Genomic DNA, 14,877 nt, shown 5'->3' on the forward strand with positions numbered 1-14,877 from the left:
ATTAGACAGTTCTTTGGCTTTCCGTTGAGTCAGAGAACATATTAAAAGAAGCATTTATGTTTTTTATTAATCCCAGAAAAATATTGAAATAAATAAGACAATCAAACCTGATGTGACCACTGAAACATAAGTAAGTTAAACAGACACCACCACTGCTCAGTTTCTTTTCATAGATGTCTTGAAAAAAAGATTCATCATTATCATTCTCCTAGAGTTGCAGTTACAAATGAAGGGAACAAATTGATCAACAAAGGCACTGGAAAAGGAACACTGTGCTGAGCTTTACTCTTCTTGAAGCTGTGCCTAACAAAACACACTAGACGGCTCCAAGTAAATACTTATATCAAACTTTTGCATCAGATCAACTTCAAATTGAGATGAAAGCAAAAACAAACACTGAAATTATATTTTCTACAATCTCTAGGACTGCAAAGCAGCACTGAATGGACCGAAGCACATGCGTTTTGCAAATATAACTCACGCTTCACTTCCTGCGTCTGTCATGTGATCTCTATCCTTGCCTGCTAATTGCTCATTAGATTTAATGTGTTTGTTTTGAATCACTGCCCTATGTTGTTTTATGTAGATCAATGATCTACTGAGTCCAGTCTCACACAGATTGACCGACGGAACCAAACCATCCCAGTACAAGAGCAGGCATATAAAAATAATTCTCAAATTTTTTAGATTGGGGACATCACAGCTGTGCCTGAATTGAACAATCCTGCTGTTTGACATTTACCATCATTCATGTCAACGAGGGCTCCTCCGCCATCGCTGCTTCACTGTGTGAATGTAATGCTGCGTTCCAGACGACTCGTATTTCAGATATTGTGACCTGAAATTGCCCAGTTCCGACTTCACGTAAAACGTAACAAACATGTCTGACTGTGAGAGGCTGATTAATTTGTCTCATGATGAGACAATTCAACTGTAGCCAGTGCAGCCTCCGTTCATACAGAAACAAAGAGGAGGAGGCCATTATCTTTTTATTAGACTTTTATTCTTGGTCACATTCAATTGTTATGACCCTGTGTGTATATGTGATCCTGTTCTGTTCCTCCTCCTAGAGTGTGAGTAGTCTTCTTTGAGTGTGTGTGTGTGTGTGCCTGATTGATAGCAGGCTGGACCTGCTGATTGGCGTGAGCCGCCTGATTGCTGCTCCAGGATTGGCCAGAGTGAAGAGAGGAGCCTACTTGAAGCACTGACTGACTGCAGTCTGCCTCTCTCCACCAATTCTCCCACATCCAACTGGGACCAGTGTCTGTCTGAAGTATTGTTTTGTTGCGTATGTATGCAAGTAGAAAACTGTGGGTGGTAGTCCTGTAGGAGGGAGAAGCCATTTTCTTTTACCCTTTTTTCTCCTGTGTTTCCTGTATTAGGAGTTAGGTAAGCTTTTGTCTTTTTGCTAACATTTTTGGTTTGTAGCAGGAAGGTAGGGAGATAGATTGTTTTGTTTGTTGTGTTGGCCTTCTCTCCCTCTGAAGTGAAAATAAAAAGCTACCCCTAAACGAAAATACCTGGTGACACTGGTCTGCTTGGGAGTGGGAAGAATGGGGAGAAGCACCACATGTTATGTCTCTGTTTTCCCCTAGACCAGGGGCGTAACACAATACATAAAGGAGAACACACACTGTCATTTAATCTCACGAACCAAGAAACCATTGTCTTAAACAAACATATTTAATCATATGAACTAGTTAAGAACACACATTCATACGGTGCAAGGAACACACTTTAACCTTAAAATGACATGAAGGACTTTATGAAAAATAGATACATTATGTAGAAATCAGTAGAAACAAGATATATAAGCACAAATCTTTCGTGTTATTCAATGAGTTATATTTTCTAGGGACATAAAACTGGTAATAGTCTACTTAAAACAGAACTATGAATATGTATAATATGAATATCTGCTGATATATCCTAATAAATCTTTTGTTGCAAAAGTTGCAACTGAATCACTTCTCTCTTTTATTAATCCTCACGTCTCGTACAATGGGACTGAATCTTAAAGGGGACATATTATGAAAATTCCACTTTTGTAGTGCTTCTACACGTTAATTTGGGTCTCTAGCATGTCTACCGTCCCAAAAACTCTGGAAAAAAAAACCTCCCGCGATCTGTTGTGGTTCCTCTGGAAAAAAACAATAGCTAGATGGAATGGTTGAATGGGATTATGACCAGAACACACGTCATAGTCACGCTACACGGCTCGGCTCCACCGGCCCGGTCAGCTCGCGGAACGGCCCGCCGGTCAGCTGGCGGGCCCGTCTCACCCCGGAGCCGGGCTTCGGCCTACCTCACTCAAAACGATCTGGTTGCAAGATTTTATCTTCGTCTCCAGTAGCCATATTTCTACAGAGGTAATGGATAGCTAAAAATCCGGGATCTTAAACTTTTGATCAGCTGATGAACAGCCTATTTGAGTTAAATTGTTGTTTTCAATAAATTGCCTGCTCACAACTTTTGGTCTCTTGTTCCCATTTCTTCTTTTAGCATTTTGAAGCTCTACTTAGAACCTTCCTAAGATCCAACAGTGCAAAATGCAAATTCATGCAATTTTGAACTGATCTTAAGATTTTGATCAGGAGTGTATGTCTCCTTTAACTCTTTAACCACACTCAGACGAACTAGACTGTTTCTCTCTTGTATGAATCCTCATATGTTTATTTAGATCGCCCCTTTCGGTACATTTTTTGCCACACTCAGGGCAACTAAACGGTTTCTCTCCTGTATGAATCCTCATATGTCTATTTAAATCCCCCCTTTGGTTAAATCTTTTACGACACTCAGAGCAACTAAACGGTCTCTCTCCTGTATGAATCATAATATGTCTATTTAGACTGCCTCTATTGGCATATTTTTTGCAACACTCAGGGCAACTAAACGGTTTCTCTCCTGTATGAATCCTCACATGTTTATTTAGATCGCACCTTTGGTTAAATCTTTTACCACACTCAGAGCAACTAAATGGTTTCTTTCCTGTATGAATCCTCATATGTGTATTTAGATTTGACCCTTTGTTAAATCTTTTACCACACTCAGAGCAACTAAATGGGTTTTCTCCTGTATGAATCCTCATATGTGTATTTAGATGTGAACTTTGGTTAAAACTTTTGCCACACTCAGTGCAACTAAACTGTTTCTCTCCAGTATGAATCTTCATATGTCTACTTAGACTGCACCTATAGTTAAATCTTTTACCACACTCAGAGCAACTAAACGGCTTCTCTTCTGTATGAATCCTCATATGTCTATTTAGACTTCTTCTTTGGTTAAATCTGTGACCACACTCAGTGCAACTAAACATTTTTTTTTCTGTCTTAAATCCCATATCATTTAGAGGCTGTTTGTTGTTTGTTGTATTTAAACCAGTCTGAGTTTCCATGGTCTCCAGCCAATCATCCTCACTGACTTCAGTCTCAGAAGAGTCAGTCTTGTCCTCAGGACCTGGTTGTAAACTTCCATCAAGACCTGAGTTCCTGGCTGGTTCTGGTCCTCCACAGTCCGCTCTCTTCTCCTTCGTCTCACTCGGATGAAGCTTTGACGATTTAAGTTTCTCTTCATCTTCTTCACTCTTCACAGTGACAGGAGTCAATGTGAACTTGATATCAGCCTCCTCCAGTCCGTGAAGCTGCTGTCCATCCTGATTGGTCCACGGTTCCTCCTGTTCCTCTTTAATGTGGGGGGGGTCTGGGTCCTCCTGGTCCACAAGGGGGCTCCACTGCAGCTCCTCAGGGGGAACCTCTTCTTTAATCACCATCAGTTGTAAACGTCCATCAGGAGCTGAGATCCTGGCTGGTTCTGGTCCTCCACAGTCCGCTCTCTTCTCCTTCGTCTCACTCGGATGAAGCTTTGACGATTTAAGTTTCTCTTCATCTTCTTCACTCTTCACAGCGACAGGAGTCAATGTGAACTTGATATCAGCCTCCTCCAGTCCTTGAAGCTGCTGTCCATCCTGATTGGTCCACTGATCCTCCTGTTCCTCTTTAATGTGGGGGGGCTCTGGGTCCTCCTGGTCCACAAGGGGGCTCCACTGCTGCTCCTCAGAGGGAACCTCTTCTTTAATCACCATCAGTTGCTGGACGTCTGCAGGACACACTGAAACACAAATACACACATTTATCATTTCAGAGTTTCCTGAAGTGTTTAGAAAAACTTGTGTTATGTGGTTCAATGTCAACTGTGATTTTTGAAAGATCATATCAGGAAGTAGAGATGTTGAGGTTGTTTACAGTTGGTGTAACGACGCAGCTCGTAAAGGAAGCAGCATAAAACAAAGGGTTTCTGGTCAAAACGTTTTTCCTTCACAGCAGCAGGTTTTCTGCACAGACTCGTTCACAACAGCATCAAATCCTCCTCAATATTCAGGTGAGAGGTGGAGCAGCCGGGTGCAGCAGACAGAGACAGGAAGTGGCGTATTAACTCTGCTGCTGGAGCTGATACTAGCTAATGTAAGCCTGTGAGCGGTTCCTCCTCGATTATGGAAATAAATCATAATCACGATTTTTTTGGACAATATTGAAATCACGATTATTCAAACGATTCCTTTTGAGTTTTAAAACATGATGCATTTATTCAGTATTTCTCTCCAAAAAAACACTTTGTAAATGAGAGAGAAAGAGAGGGGTTGGGGATGGCTATGAGGACCATCATCATTTACCCCCGAGAACCTACATTGAACGGGTTACATACAACAAGCGGAGAATCACGGGCTGACCGGCGCGGTGAAATGCGAGTCCGGTGTGAACAGCCAGGCGGCTGCTTGAGAATGGTGCTTCGCTGCGCGGCGCTACATTGTGTGGTTCTGCCCTTGTCGGATTCTTTGAATCCGAAGTGTTACCATACAAGAGAACTTTTTCCACCCTTTTTGTCGATCAGACGGGGCTGCCCTCCCTCTGCCATTTTCCACCTGCGCTCTTTTTTAAATACCGCAGGTCACCACACACACTTCACTCCTTCACTTTACATCTGCTTGAGAGTGAGAGCCAGTCAGCAGGGCCGTGTTGAATGCTTTGGGGGAAGGACTGAATTGCACATGCAATTTGAGAAAATCGTTTCAACTCGTTTATTTTAGTTTGTAGATCGTTTGACCCAAAAATCAAAACTACGATTAAAATTTGATTAATTGCACAGCCCTACGCTAAGGCTATCTTTATTATTGTCAACATGAATATCAGGTCACCAACAATAATAATGTTATCTGTCTTTAGGACTAGGTTTGATAAAAACTAATGGAATTCCGCTAAAAATTAAGTATAAGCCCAAGGAGCACGGTAAACTGCAGCAAGTATGATTGGCTGTTGGTGTTTCTTGGATTGGTGTGGAAGAATAAGAACAAGATATTCAAATGAGTTGTAGCTGAGTTCAGGTTTAGGATTAATTGATATACTTGAGTTAAAAATAGCAGCAACTCCACCTCCTCGGCCGAATTCTCTGGGAACGTGTAAATTTATAGGACTGGGGGGAGTAGATCCATTTAGACCAGTGGTTCTCAAAGTGGGGGGGCACGAACACTCTCCAGGGTAGGGCTGAATGATTTGGGAAAAAAATCTAATTGCGATTTTTCCCCCCATTATTGCGATTTAATATGCGATTTTTTTATTTGATCCAATTTTTTTCCCAACAAAACGTAATGAATGATTTAAATATGACCAACACAATATAAGATACATTTAGTGTTAAATAATATTTAAAATAATCGGTGTCTTACTGCTCCCAAGTCAGTAGCATTTCACACAACTGAAACATAGAATTTGCCTCTACTATACTTAACATAAATAAAAAACGGAGAAATGCACAGGCCACAAAGTCAAACACAACTGTATGTATGAACAGTTTCCTGAAGCTGATGAAATGGTCCCACTCCTCAGACTGTGATTTTTAACCCTTTCGAACACAAGTCACCTAACAGACAGAGTGTGTGTGGAGCAACAACACAGCAGACATGAGTCGGAGTAAAGACCTTAAGCATTCCGTTCATGTGCGGGTGGTCGTGCAGCGGTAAGGAGGCGCCGGGCCTCAGAAGGAACACCCCCATGCTGAGCACCTCCTTCTCGCAGATGTGCGTGTAGGTGACCGGGGGGCTCTAGAGCTCCGCCGCCCCGGAACTCGGCTTGCTTTTCCGGGAGCGATTTTCAGGTCCGCCGCCTGCACCGCGGTCACCAGCGAGATGAGCTCGCTGTGTGTTTCCGCCACGTGATGCCGGCCTGCTTCGCTATCTTCTGGATCAGCGGAGTTTTGTTGTCCCGCGGCATTCTGGCTGCGGGTGCGCACAGCAGCCCGGTGCCCTACTCTCGTTTGCACGTTATAATCGCGCACGTTGCGATTGAGAAATTGTGTTTTATCATATCACGATTTAATCGCAAATGCAATTAATCGTTCAGCCCTACTCCAGGGGGGGCGCAACGTCACAGACGGAGTATTTTTTTTTGTTTTTATTCATTGCTTTATAAACAGTATTTTTAAAGACTCGCTCCTTCCTTAGTAATGCCTTTCTTCACGTGCAGTAGGCCTATTCGTAGCCTGATCTAAGGAGAAATTTGCTCCACAGTCTTTTTAGAAAGCTCGTAGCCTCAAGAGCTAGCCTTCTAGCTAGCTAACTTCTTCCAAATGCAGCTAGCCCTTTTCTCCTTAACACATACCTTTACATCTTCAATCATCCACTGTGTTGCAACAAATAAAACACCAGCACTTGAATACTATTCTGTGCTGTCCCTGTCTACATTGTGTACTGTTCGTATTCATTATTCGTGTGCGAGTCGCTCACAGCCACACATACAAACACTCAGAAGACCACGTCGTTGCAATTAAAACTTTATTAACTTCACAAACACTGTTCTATGGACAAGTTTCTGACTCATAAAAGTCAGGCAACCGATGCGCCAGTCGCGAAGAAGCCAAAGCTTCGCAAATATGACGAGAGCACGAGAACACACTGAGCAACGTCCTCAGTGTGTTTTTTGTTTCGAGGTGCGGGCAAATGACAGCATGAAGCCGTGCAAATTAAAAAGGCACCTTGACACCAAACACCCTGACTTGAAAGAGAAGCCTGTGGACTTCTTTAAACGTAAACGTGATGGCCTCGAGCAACAAGCCATCATCTCCAAGCATAGCACTGTCTCCAAGCACTGTCTGGAGGCATCGTATGTAGTGGCTCACACAATGCTAAGCTTGGCAAACCCCATACAATCGCCGAAACACTGATTTTGCCAGCCGCGCAAGACATGTGTAGAACAATAATAGGAGTGAGTGCAGCTGCTAAACTCAGGGCAATACCTATGTCAGGGGTCACCAAGACGGTGCCCGCGGGCACCTGGTCGCCCGCAGGGAACCCGCGAGTCGCCCGCAAGACATGCTCTAAATTTAAAAAAAAAAAAAAAAAAAATTGAAAAAAAAAAGAAAAAAAAAAATTTAATTTGAAATTTAAAAAATAGTCAAACCGCCAGCTCACTCTATGCCAGTGATTCTCAAACTGTGTGGCTCAGAGGCATAACAGCTAGGGCGCGCGACCGGGAGGGGGACATGTGTGTGTGTGTGTGTGTGTCCGTCCAGACAGCACACACACACAGGCCCCGGGGCTCCGCCCCCAATCATTCGCTCAGAGCAGTGATTCTCAAACTGTGTGGGGCGTGCGACCGTTAGGAGATAATGTGAGGCTCAACTAATATTATAGCCGAACTAATGTTTTGACGTCTGCATCTCTTTAACGGCTGAGCAGTAAACAAATCGCTCTTTCGCCGTAGCCAGTGGTCGGCAGCCCGCGGCTTCAGCCCCTCTGCAGCGGCTCCCTGTGCAGTGACGTGCACGTCGCGCACACACTCAGGCCCCGAGGCTCCGCCCCGCCCCCACCCACTGACTCAGAGACACACACAGTGGAGAGCATCGTTCACATGAAGCAGGCGGTCAGGGACAAACAAGAGACATTGTTCAAAAACCAAGTTGAAAAGAAAGTACGATGAAACCTGTCTTGCTCTTGGGTTCACAGTCAATGTGGTACGACATGAGGAGAGACCAGTGTGTATTTAATGTCTGAAAACTCTATGAGACCAAACTAATTAAGAAGACACTGAGAAACATTACACCCCAGTCATATGCATGTGTTCTTTTTGGTTGAGCTTTATCATCTTCGTGACAAAGTGATTTTAATTAAATTAATTTTTTCTCTATTTTTAAAAAAAGTACAGACTGATGGAGGAATGTAGTGATAAATGTTACAGATATCTTACTTGAAAGTGACTCCGGTAAAAGTAAAAGTCACCTGTCAGAAAATGACTTGAGTAAAAGTCTTAGAGTTGCTCATATTAAATGTACTTAAGTATCAAAAGTATCTGGTGTTGAAATGTACTTAAGTATCAAAAGTAAAAGTACAAGTACCAAAATTAATAATGCTAAGTGCTTTTTATAGTAGGCCTATAGAGACACAAAACTACCCAAAATTGTTCAGTTCAACTGACTGAAAAATTATAACAACACTATATATATATTGTATAATTTTACAAATTTTGAACCCGAGATGCTGAGGTTAAAAAAGTATTGGACTAGTGCATCTGAACTTCTAGAGACAACAAAGAATCAACACAACAGAATAAACAAGTGCCTCTTGATTCTTCCTAAGAACACTAATAGACCAAATTAACCTTTTGTGTCTATTAGCTGTATTGTGTAACTGCCTGGATGTTTACCTGCCTGTGTAGCTGCCCGCCAGCTTGTCCACGCATCTACATGTAAGCCTGTTTATTTATCATGAGACTATCTTCACTGAATGGGCCTGCGGTTGTGTTTGCATTTGTTTGAAGCAGGGTGACAACACACCTGTAGGGTATCTTGCCTGTAGGGACGACAAAGTGAAGACACAACCCTGCTTGAAGTTGTACACATTAGCCAGTTTGTACAATATTTATATAAAGACTCAACAGCTTCTAAGTTGTGTTGAGTCAGCACAAAGGGCGACTAAGGATTGGAATTGGCAATATATAGATATATAATATCTTTGCAAAAATTATATTGGCATTATAGTGAGTGGAAAACTGGGCCTGATTACCCAGGGTTCCATTTTGCGAGGTCCATTAAAAAACCTGAATTGTGTGCGTGAATATGCAGTAGTCCACGGCAGTGTTTGTTTTTGGTTGTGTTGGCTGAAAGTTGTTTTTGCGTTTGCTTATATAATTGGTTGTGTTGTTTGTTTTTCCATCTCGACTTGTTTTAAATCTGTTTGTTTTGTTTACGTGGACGTGTAAGACTAAGTAGACACGGCCAACCAATGATAGTCTATTTACCAACAGTTTTTGTTTAAACCAAATACTTCCAATATTTTCTTTAAGAAAAGTTAACCACTCACTGCTTTGAGTTATGTATTTATGTGCAGATGTTGACACGAAGCAGGAAAGGGAAAACGAATGTGAATCGAAAAAGGAATACCTTCAAAAAATTATGTTAAGTCACCTAATAAAAGCCCTCAAAAAGAAAATTCATTTGCCTGAATAATAATCCTTACAATTTCAATAGGGCCTCACGTCTGTCAGTGCTCTGGCCTTTATAATAAAGACTGAACCGAGCTCCTGCAGGAGCAAGAGAGTGAGAGAGAGGTGCGCCGTGCGTAAAGGTGCATGTTCCGCCAACCTCCGCTGCTCAAGTAACGAGCCAGTTTTGAGAATGTAAGAAGTAGAAAGTACAGATATTTGTGCTCAAATGTAGCGAGTAAAAGTTAAAAGTCGTCAGGAAAATAAATACTCAAGTAAAGTACAGATATGTGAAAAATCTACTTAAGTACAGTAACAAAGTATTTCTACTTTGTTACTTCCCACCACTGGAAACAAGTAGCCCTTCGTACTACTCAGTACCTTCGAAGTAGCTCTCAGTCTAAAAAAGGTTGGTGACCCCTGACCTATATCAAATGACATTGTGTCACGCCGAATATCAGAAATGCCTATTGATAAAATAGTAATAATAATTGTCTGTATGGGCCTAACAGTAATAATAGCCTAACCTTGACATGCCAGGCCTATCAATAACAATATGCTATCTATCTATCTATATATGGTGGTTTAGTTGAGGGCGGCGGTGGGGGGGCCCCAACTACCCCTAACCAGCTTGCAAAAGTTTGAGAACCCCTGATTTAAACTGACATATTCATCAGGATGCAGCCACGTCTCAGTTAGGGCTAATAAACCTATGTTGTAATCTGAGACTAGTTCATTAACTATAATAGCTTTTGATGAAAGTGATCTAATGTTTAAAAGACCAAATCCTAACGTGTGTCTCTCTGAGGTTTCTACGTATTTTTACCTGTTAAAAGGGTTTTTAGTAGTTTGTCCTGACTCTTGTTGAGGGTTAAGGACAGAGGATTTCACACCATGTTAAAGCCCTGTGAGACAATCTGTGATTTGTGAATATGGGCTATACAAATAAAATTAGATTTTAAAGTAAAAATGCATCAATCTGGTCCACTTTGAGAGACAAATTAAAAGGCTAGATGAAAATTAATATGGCAGTCAGAATCTACTTGTGGTGTGAGAAACACTGCACAGACACACTGAGCAGTAACTGGTTCCCTCAACTCTGCAATAGGCACTTTTATAATACTTTAAATAATAAAAATATTTTGCAGCATAAATAACACATATCAGATCAACACTCTTACTGGGTCGTTTAACAACGTTAACCGAGGAAGGTGTTGCCCAATGCTCGATGGACAATCGCTGTCTGTGTGCCGTAGCGGATTCGTGGCTAGCGCCTTGCATCTGTGACCGGAGAGCATTGATCCCCATTGAAGCTACACTCGCTTTCTTCCTACAGACCAAACAGTAGCCTCCAGTTCACTCCCAGCGACGGGCTTCAGCCAGGGCTTGAACTGCTCGTGTTCCAGCCACGACTCCGCGAATTTACACTTACCCATTGCAGCTATATAAATAATGTATAGCTTACTGTTCGCAGCTAGCCGTCCTCTACATGGAAGATTCAACAACTCGTGCTATTCGCGCCGAGCCCCGTCCCCGCTTGAACGCCAGGTATTTTTTTGTTACGTTGTCGTGAGGACTAGAAAAAGTGAATGCACATAAACTTTTAACAACTTTTGACAAATATGCTATTCACAGAGAAAACAACACATCTTTAAGCTATTTTATTTAGTGGCATTATTGTGGAAGGTTGATGTGTAGTTCCTGTTATAAGCAAGGAGCTGGTTGGAACTCTTGTTTTGAAGGGGGGTTCTAACGAAAGGGGTGTTATCGAGAGAGAAGTGCGAAGGAAAATAAACGGGTGCGATCTCCCGATTAAAGAACCATCTCTCGTGTCATTTTTTGATTTTCCTTAAATTTATATATAACCTTTTAATACTTTTCAAGACCCTGCGGATACCCTGAAGACCACCTTTAAAAGTTTTAGTTTCCTGCGTTGTTGCAGAGGTTGTGTTAATATGTGTTAGATTATTGTGTAGAGTTCTGGCTCTGTTATTGTTTAATTTTAATAATTTAATCAGACGGTGGACAGACACGATCTCTATGGGGTTGTGTGACTGATCCAGAGGGAGCAGAGAAGTGTGTAGCACTGCAGCTCTGCTTCCTGGTCCCAACTCTGGGTTGTCATGTGACAGACCGGGTAATATTCCTAGATAAGAGAGCTGCTCCATCCCAAGTGGGATGAACGCGTCTCTCCTAACAAGACCAGGTTTCCTCCAAAAAGTTTGCCAATTATCTACAAAGCCGGGAACCGTTTACAGGACAGCATCTGGACAGCCAGCGGGTAAAAGACAACATGCGGCTCAACATGTCCTCACTTGTTGTGTTAGGGAGAGGGCCAGAGGAAACTACTGTGTCCGACATCGTTTTTGCAAAAGCACCGACTCAACATTAACTTCAGTGACCTCTGACCTGCGAAGCCAGGAGTCGTTGCTGCCGACGTGAATTACGATTTTACTGTATTTACGTTAAGTCCCAGCCAGCAGCTTCAGTTTGGATTCGATGCCCCGGCTCTGGTCCCTGGGATGCAGCTGACTGTGGTCGCTGGAGAATCTGTTTGAACCGTGAGCTGGTGGCTCTTTAATCGTGGGCTCTTTAAGGGTAGCACTGTGCCCCCTCCGGACCGTCACCCAGCCGCCCTGGGCTCCCGGCTGCACGGGGCAGGTCCAGGTACTGCTAACTAAGGATAAGCTACGTGCTAAGCTAGGTAGCTCCGCGGCGGCTAAGCTAACTACAGCTAACGGAGCTTCTAAGCTGCAGAGCCAAGCTTTTAAGTCGCTAAGCCTCTCCTCCATCGCTACCAACACACTGCATTTATTACATGTAGCACTACTGTTAATGGAGGCGGAGGAGTCAGTAAACATGAGACACTCGGAGCAAGAGAGAGAGAGACAAGCCATCGCTGCTGTATCAGCCTGTTAGACTACGAGGCTGAGCTCACACAGAACACAGAGTCACTGAGCACCAGAGAGGAGGGGCTGGGATGTGTGGCTGTTTAACTACAGACCGGTGATTGTAGCCGGAGTGATGCAGAGAAACAGCTGTTAGCAGAGGAGCTAGCACGCTTACCGTAATGACGTAATCATAACATTTACTCTTACCAGTAGCAGCTTATCAAATGAATATGAGTAGAATTTAGTTCAGCCTGTTGGTCCGGCCCTCCACAACATGAATCCCCCCTCCCCTGCTGCCGGGACTGACCTGCTCTGTGCAGCCGGACTTCGGGCTGCATCACGGCATCGAGCAGCCTCCTCTGGCGGCAGATCTCCAGCTCGGTCCGCTCCACTCGCTCCTCGGACTCTAACAAGGTTTCCTCAAGCCCCGCGAGGATCTGCTCTCCCGCCGCCGCGAGCCGCTCGGTGAGCATCGCTCTCAGCTCCGGGACTCGAGCCTTTCCTCCTCCTTCCTCCACCTGCAGCAGGAAGTCTTCAGCGGCAGCGCGGATCCGCTCATGTACCAACACCCGCAGCAGCTGCATGGCGGCCATGTTGCTCCTCTCTGAGTCTCTGAGTGCAGTGTTGCCGACTCCTCAGTAAGGAAAGCAGCTATTGGCTGATCGAAAAGTCGCTAGAAGTCGCTAAATGACGTCATCGCCAAATTTGCATATTTGTAATGGTCGCTGTAGGACGTACAAAAAGTGAGAAAAAAACATCCTAAATATGATTAGAACTACAAATGAGCTTTCTTCTACGGAAGCGTATTGAATTAACTTAAAAAACTAAATTATGTCTTTTTGAGATAATTATAGGTTCTCAATAAAATAAAATAAAAAACAACTTTTGTTTTTCAAGTGAATGCAATACGCTTCCGTATTCTTCTGTTGATTCTGGTCTTTTATTTGTTATCTTGCCATTGAAATAGGCCATCACATCTCAAAATAACTTCATGACTTAATGCTGTTTCTAGACCCACATACAAAATCAATTTTGTACTATATTGTTAAATGTTAAAATATCAAATTTAATCAAAGGGTGTTAAGTGGGGTGGAATTGCTGGCTCTACGTCCAACCCTCCGGCTTTATCTGGGCTTGGGACCGGCAACATTTTTAGTCTGGAGGACGCAGAGCTTGGCTCTCCTCTCTCTCTCTGTCTGCCTGCAAGGCTACTGGGAGACTGACCGCCTGTGAGTGCTCCGGGACGGCGGAGGGGCTCACGGCTGAGTCTCTGAGGGGACAAAGACAGCCAGCAACAGGAAACAGAGACTCTGAGCTCCGAGCCTGCAGCGACCCCTGTTGGACTGGAGGATGAAGAGGAAACCAAAGTACTAATACTGCACAGTAGAAATACTCTGTTACATGTACTTGTTAAAGAAGTACTAAAGTATAAGCAACGAAATAAACTTAACCAATAATGGAAGTAGAATTCGGATCATTCACTGAGGTAAAAGTCACAAGACAGTAAAGTAATATTCCGATACAAGTAAAAGCACTAAGACAGATAAGTAGAAATACTCAATAATTAAATTAAACAAACTCCGACAGTAAAACCAAAAATAAACAACAATATCTAGGACTGAAAAGCAGCACTGAATGGCCCGAGCACATGCATTTTGAAGCGTTGCATGAGTTTTACGCACTGCGGAGAGGATGAAAGCTTCACTTCCTGCGTGCGTCACGTGATGTTGACCTTCATCAAATACATAAAACAGAGTAAGTTTCTTTGTGTGTTTTAATGAACTGAGATATTTGTAAGTTTGAATTCATCCTGGACTCATTTGTTTTCTCTGTTCACTTTTAACAGCTGCACACATTGTCAGGTGGTCTCCAGATGGAGATAAATATGTGGTGGTGTTAGATGACGAGGTGAACATCTACGACCTGGAGACGGCGTCGCTGACGGGAACAATCATGAACCCCAAAATAATCTCGTCTGTTAAGTTCTTAAATGTAAGTTCTGTGAATACTTACACAAACTGTGGCTTCTCTTAGTGATGTAGAGACAGTTGTGGTTGTGATGATTGTTTTACGAGCCCTGCTATTGTAGATTAACAATATACCACATGTAAAATAACATGGATGTTTTATTGTGATTGTTTTTCAGAACTCCCTCCTGGCCGTCGCAGGAGATGATGAGATCGTGAGGTTGTGTGAATTGGAAAAACCGAAATGCGTGTCTGAGTTCAAGGCTCATGAAACCAGGTAATTGCATTCTTTTGTAAAATGTATTTTAAATTTGATGTCCAACTTTTAAAAACTTACACCAACTCTCCTTGTTGTTCTGCAAGGTGAAAGCAGTGGACAGTTTTATGATGGAGGATTACTAATGTGTGTGTTTCAATTCATAAGATTATCATTCATCAAGTTTCTCAATCCTAACCCTTTAAATCAGAGGTCTTCAACGTTTTTCAGGCCAAGGACCCCCAAACAGGTGGAGAGATGGAGCAGGGACCCCCTACTATATATATTGTATCAAA

The 14,877-nt window shown here is 42.9% G+C and overlaps 1 protein-coding gene across 1 annotated transcript; it reads right to left on the bottom strand.

Annotated features, from left to right (window-relative positions):
• Positions 1-1,771: 1,771 nt before the first annotated feature.
• Positions 1,772-12,939, bottom strand: LOC133017959 (zinc finger protein 2-like). The gene is made up of 2 exons (XM_061084230.1): positions 12,666-12,939; positions 1,772-4,107 (listed from the first exon to the last, which is right to left on the bottom strand). Exons 1-2 carry the CDS (start codon positions 12,829-12,831, stop codon positions 2,618-2,620), a joined length of 1,656 nt encoding a protein of 551 aa, XP_060940213.1. The 5' UTR covers positions 12,832-12,939; the 3' UTR covers positions 1,772-2,617.
• Positions 12,940-14,877: the final 1,938 nt, after the last annotated feature.

The sequence above is a fragment of the Limanda limanda genome, chromosome 13, assembly GCF_963576545.1.
Source record: "Limanda limanda chromosome 13, fLimLim1.1, whole genome shotgun sequence".
Taxonomy (NCBI): domain Eukaryota; kingdom Metazoa; phylum Chordata; class Actinopteri; order Pleuronectiformes; family Pleuronectidae; genus Limanda; species Limanda limanda.

Bases quoted from the DNA above. Each gene is read 5' to 3' on its own strand.
- LOC133017959 (XM_061084230.1), bottom strand. From the start codon at position 12,831: ATGCTCACCGAGCGGCTCGCGGCGGCGGGAGAGCAGATCCTCGCGGGG. The intron at 4,108-12,665 runs GTCAGTCCCGGC...TTTGTGTTTCAG, and splicing joins AGTCCGGCTGCACAGAGCAG to TGTGTCCTGCAGACGTCCAG.